The 6,000-nt window shown below is 39.5% G+C and overlaps 1 protein-coding gene across 1 annotated transcript in view; it reads right to left on the bottom strand.

The window, feature by feature from the left end:
- The window catches only part of LOC107717259 (uncharacterized), a 9,537-nt gene extending 5,527 nt beyond the window's left edge, over nucleotides 1-4,010 (bottom strand). The window contains exons 1-4 of the mRNA XM_016523943.1: nucleotides 3,754-4,010; nucleotides 2,338-2,561; nucleotides 1,952-2,107; nucleotides 1,423-1,611 (exon numbers count right to left, since the gene is read on the bottom strand). Of these exons, the coding sequence (XP_016379429.1) occupies nucleotides 1,423-1,611; nucleotides 1,952-2,107; nucleotides 2,338-2,561; nucleotides 3,754-3,961 (777 nt within the window). The 5' untranslated portion in view covers nucleotides 3,962-4,010. The remainder of the gene's footprint in view (nucleotides 1-1,422; nucleotides 1,612-1,951; nucleotides 2,108-2,337; nucleotides 2,562-3,753) is intronic.
- Nucleotides 4,011-6,000: the final 1,990 nt, after the last annotated feature.

Genomic DNA, 6,000 nt, shown 5'->3' with positions numbered 1-6,000 from the left:
TGTGGGGTGTAATGCTGGGCTTTTCAAACTAGCAGAAAAACACATTAAGATCGTCAGCCAGTTGTTGATTCTCCACAGACTGTGGGGGTGATGTGTTGTACTTGGTGATGTTCCTCAGACCAGTCCATACTGACGCTGGGTCATTGGCTGAAAGCTGTTTTTTCAGCTTTTCGGAGTAGCTTTTTTTAGCCACTCTGATCTCCTTTGTTAGTCTGTTTCTGGCCTGGTTATACAAGATTTTATCCCCGCTTCTGTAAGCATCCTCTTTGGCATGACAAAGCTGTTTGAGTAAACCATGGTTTATCATTACTGAATGATAGAAATGTCCTGGTAGGAATGCACATATCCTCACAGAAACTGATATATGAAGTTACAGTATCTGTGAGCTCATCCAGATTGGTGGCTGCAGCTTCAAAAACACTCTAATCAGTGCAGTCGAAGCAGGCTTGTAAATCCGGATCTACTTCATTAGTCCATCAAACTGATTTCAGTTTCTGCCTGTAGGTTGGTATGAGATGAACTAGACAGTGATCAGAGAGCCCCAAAGCTGCCCGTGGGACAGAGTAATGCATCCTTTATTGTGGTGTTACAGTGATCCAATATATTACTCTCTGGTGGGACATGTAACGTGCTGTCTGTATTTTGGCAGTTCACGGGAAATATTTGCATTGTTAGAATATCCAAGAATGATTGAAAGAGAGTCTGGGTACTTTTGCTCCATTTTCAGTCCATTTGTTCAGCCAACTGTTGAAGCGCTGCACTCACACACGCGTCTGGAGGAATGTACACATTCACAAGAATGAAAGAATAAAACTCCCACAGCGAGTAGAATGGTTTACAGTTTATGAAGAGTGCCTCTAAATTACAACTGTTTTGCCTATAAATTGTACTAGACTAAAATTCAAATGGAAACTGAATATATAAAAGCTAATTCAAAATATTAAGAAATATAATAACAGTATATAAATAATACTAAAATAGCATTGCATAAAACGATTAAAATGTCCAGATTTTCATGCAGCAAAATTGTATCCATACTGGAAATTCAATCACGTTAATCAACTAATCATATATGAATATTATGTTTTTGACAAAAAAATCAACTTTGTTTTGGTGTATTTTTTTTTAAACATAAAACTTTGACAGGCTACAATGCTTAAATGCATGCATTAAAATATACCCCTATTACTCCTATCAAAGCGAGAGGTTTTCAAATTAATGTAATAAATGGAAAAGTAAGACATGTAGTTTTATCAAGATGTTATGAAACAAATTACATGCATTTTTACTATCTGGGGGAAAAATTCATTTGGCACATTGCTTGTAATGTGTTACCCCAAAACTAGACTACTATGAGGTGGTCATCATGTTTTGGGTCTCCTTCCTAACACCACATCATGACGTGGATGGACTAGGCCTGACCTGTTGATTAGACTCAGTGTAGAGCAGGTAAAGGCTTCCAGTGCAAACCAGCTGCAGAACTGGACTCAGGATGCTCCGGCACCAGCCCACACACTCAACCCTGTCTGGCTCAGGCCTGGACAGCCCTCTGCAAGCACACAGGCCCAGAGAACCATCATAGCCTTCATACAGCTCAGGAGATGGACACACCTGGGGGGGTACAACATTTGACATATTGCTCAATGAGAAAACTGCGTCACTGGGTCATAAGTCACACATCATGTTCAGCGGTACACATGTGGCCCCTTATGTGTGCACTAAAAGTTCATGGAGGAAGGTATTTTACTTTACAGGTCACTGACTTGCTGGTCAACCATTCAACACTAAGAAAACATTGAAGATTGGATGTCTTTCATAAGCAAAATAAGCAAGTTATCACGCACCATTCATAAAATTTTGAATGGTATGTCATCATCACTGTGCAAACAGCACAACTGTAATGCAGGTTTCTCATTATTACCCCGGTTTCCTCTTTCCTTTGGATGCTCACCTGCTGGGAGCAATACTGCTTCCATTGCTTGTGGTCCAGACATTCTCCATGCTGGTTTCGTGCTCTGCCATCCTTGCAGATCTCATAGACCTTCAACACACAGGCTTCTCCTTTCTGTGTGTATCCCAAAGTACATGGACACTGTCCGTCACTGGCCTACATTCAGGATTGGGAAGACAGCAGTCGTTAGAGACAATAAATCCTGACTGTTTTCCCTAGTGACTAGTAACTGATGAAAAGAGCATTCAGCAGTCAGTGAGAGTGGTAACCAGACTCCCACTAGGCTGAAACATGAGCGTCTGTCTGAGCAGAGGTCTGCAGATTGCTTCTCTACAATTAGCTACAAATGCATGGGAACTTATGTAAACAACGCAATAAGTTGTTACCTGGAAGACTTGACCCTCTCGCAGACATGTACAGCTGTCCTGTCCAGGCAGAGGCTGCTGTGACCAGGGCCCACAGGGCAGGCAATTGCTCAGGCCTTCTCTAGGTCCATAGTGATGTGGCGGGCAGCTGATGCAGTCATTTACAGACTGGGCCCAAAAACTTGGTCCAAATGTTCCCCTGAGACATGGAACTGGACCCTCACCTCCCTCTGGGCAGTAAAAACCTTCAGAGTGCACAAAATTAGAAGGTTAATCTTGCTTCAATAATCAAACTCAGTTTCATTCTTAGGAACAGTTCACCCAAAAATGAAAATGTGCTGAAAATGTACTCAGCCTCAGGCCATCCAAGATGCAGATAAGTTAGTTTCTTTATCAGAACACTTTTGGAGAAATGTAGTATTACATCACTTGCTCACCAATGGATCCTCTGCAGTGAATGGGAATGATAAGAGAAACCAATTCGTCAGAATGAGAAACTAAACAGCTGATAAAAACATCACAATAATCCACAAGTAATCCACATAACTCCAGTTCATAAATTAATGTCTGAATTAAAAAGCTGCATGTATGTCCATCATCAAATCCATTAAACAAATCAAAAATTTTAATAAAGCAATTTAACTATAAATCATCAGAAGCATCGGTCTTAATTATGACTTTAATGATGAAACATCTTGATGAATACAAACGCGACTTTACACTTTACAAAACTTTAACTGATGGAGCTGTTTGGACTCTCATTCTGACGGCACCCATTCACTGCAGAGGATCCATTGTTGAGCAAGTGATAGTGATGTAATGCTATCTTGGATGGCCTGAGAGTGAGTAAACTTTCAGCATGCACTACTCTTTAAATTTTTCTTCAAACATGACATTTTTGGCGATGTGAACTTTTAGAAAATAAGCTCTTAAAACACACTTTTCACACTCTAACTAATTTACTTGGTCTTCTGAAATTACATTTAACAAATATTGGGATAAATGTCTGAATTCTTGTCTTGATAAGGCAAATTTCATAACACTGCATCCTAAATACACACATATTAAATGCATTTGTACTTTTTTTTTTATATTTTCACAAAATTACATCATGGCTGGAAATAGCTTGCAATTTAATTATCACAAGTGATAATAATTGTAACAATAAATATCAAAATGATTAATTCACTTATTAGATCATTGTAATTTAAAATAATTTGTATAATGCATTTTTAGAGTTTAACAGAACAAGTGTAAAATATAATTATTTTTATTATACATATAAAAATACACATAAAAGTAGCCAACATATATGATCAAGGCATGGTATAGAGTTTAAGACAGTTGTCTTGTTCACATTGTAATAAAAATTAACCCCAATAAACACCCACTTGATGCATTTTTTACATCCTCGTGTCCCAGAAAAATTCAAGTTACCTGGTTTGCAGGAAGATCTCTCAAGAAGTCTTAGAGTTATGTTTGATCCAACAGCAGTGCTCAGTCTTGGGGCAAAGAACCAGCAAAGTAGGGTAGGCCAGCAGTGGCAAACCCAGAACGAGCACATCATGTCAGTTTGCTGTCCAGGGCTCAGAGACAGCTCAAAGGCATACAGGAATCTCTCTCCCTGCCATGCTGAATGATTCATGAACAGTCTAGAGATAAAGTATCACACATGCCAATAGGTAGAAAGATGCAACCTGATGCTGCCAGTTCAGATTACAGGCCACAGTGAAACCATGAAACTGATTAATAATTTTGGCTGTGCTTTAAATGTCTTTCAGCACATCTGAAAAATATCAAATCAGTCACAAGTTGCAGTTTTATGAGAAAATGTCCAGTCATATCAGAAATGTCCTACTTGTGTACACTTTCTCAAATACTTTGGCAGGGAAAGAGAACATTCCAGGCACTCTCTATTCAAACAAGCAATGGGATGCTGAAACAACAAACCTGGTTTTTCACATCCCTTGGCTTAATTCGTTTGATGCACCCAGTAGGCGAGAAGGCCATGGTCAGCCTAGTAAACCGATTGCAATATCTGGGTTAAAGTTGAATCTGCAGGATCCAGAGTCCTATAGCAGTATAAACAAGCTTGAATTAACATCAAACACTTACTTAAGCAAAAATTGTTACACTCTTTATACTGTGCAAGGGAATCATATCTAGTATTGACAATGTAAATCAGACATAAAATTTGGAGTGAAAAACAATGTTTTAAAAAGTATGAATCTGTATGCCAGTTAAACACTATGCTTACTGCTTATGATGACCTCATAATTTTTGCAATGTTGATTCAAATCATTGAACTTGGACCCTGAATTACTTTATCTGAGCGTGTGTGGACTATGACCTAATGGTGACTTCAATTATGCAATACATTTTCACATTTCACACGCTTTTAGCCCTACACAAGAATGAACTCAACTGACAAGGTATAGCTTTAGTGCTGAAGTTATAAACTTATCTGATAAAAAAACTGATAATATATGTTATAGTTAGCCTACTTATAAATTGATATCCATTGCCACAAAACAACTTGTTGCACAATTTGTTATTGCAAGTTAAACTCAATACATGCATGGAGAGTTATTCGCAGTCTCCTCCTAGATAACAACTGTGTCCGTATTTAAAGGCAGGGTATGTGATTTTTCAAAAACACTTTAGAAAACTGATTCGGGCCGAATAGCAAAACAAACTTGTAGCCAATCAGCAATAAGGGGCGTGTCTACTCGTGATGTGGAGGAGAGAGCTTTCAGTGCATGGGACGGACATTAGCCGAGCCGAGCGACAGAAAGATAGAGATGGCGGATAAAAAACAAAAGAGGAAAACGTCTGCGGAACGATAAGGCAAAGAAGTAGGACCCGTGTAAATATTGGATCAGCTTTCCAGCGCTGGAGAGAACACAAGGAGCGGAGGCCTGCGATCGGACACCGAGGTTGCTTTGTTTCTTCTCAATAGGTGAGTAACACCGTGTCTACAACAACTAAAGTCTGCCTACACTGGACGCGAGAAAGAGGTCAAACGACCGTTGAAAACCATTTGAAATGTGTGTCAGCACGTCATAAATAGAACCCGACAGCAGTTTTCTGTCGGGGATTTGTTGCGCCGCGCCGCGCCGCTCACGTCCGTAGACACGGTGTAACATTGGTTTTGCTTTGTTTCACAGAACTAATCGTTGCCTGGGTTGCGTACGTATATGTGGGGCAGAGCTATCAAAATAGGGGCAAGACCCTTTTGGGGTAGGGGCGTGTTTGTTTTGGTGATTTCAAATATCAACATTGGCTACCAGAAATCACTTACTCTGCCTTTAAAGATCTAACTCACTAGTGACGCATTTATAAACAGCAGGCGACGCTACAACTTGCTAGACTCGTTTTCCTGTGGCACAAGCCACAAGTAAAATACTGTTGTGCCCTAAAAAAATGTACTGGAATACATGGAATACCGTGTACCAACCTGAGAAACATTTTAACTGGAATTAATTTTTTGTGTTCATCTATTGTGTCTGCCACTTCTTTTCGGCTGTTTTGAAGTGCGAATGAATCAAAGTCAAGTGCGGGCTGAATCAGTACGTGATTCAACCTTAATCATTCGAAGAGTTCACGTATGAACTGAATCCTTTAGAGCTGTTTCTCACTCAGTAGGAAGAAGAAGAAGAATAGGAATATTTACCTGAAACAAAC

Source organism: Sinocyclocheilus rhinocerous, unplaced genomic scaffold (genome assembly GCF_001515625.1).
Source record: "Sinocyclocheilus rhinocerous isolate Xijiao unplaced genomic scaffold, SAMN03320098_v1.1 scaffold1893, whole genome shotgun sequence".
In the NCBI taxonomy this organism is placed as follows: domain Eukaryota; kingdom Metazoa; phylum Chordata; class Actinopteri; order Cypriniformes; family Cyprinidae; genus Sinocyclocheilus; species Sinocyclocheilus rhinocerous.
This window is presented reverse-complemented; position numbering and strand designations above follow the sequence as displayed.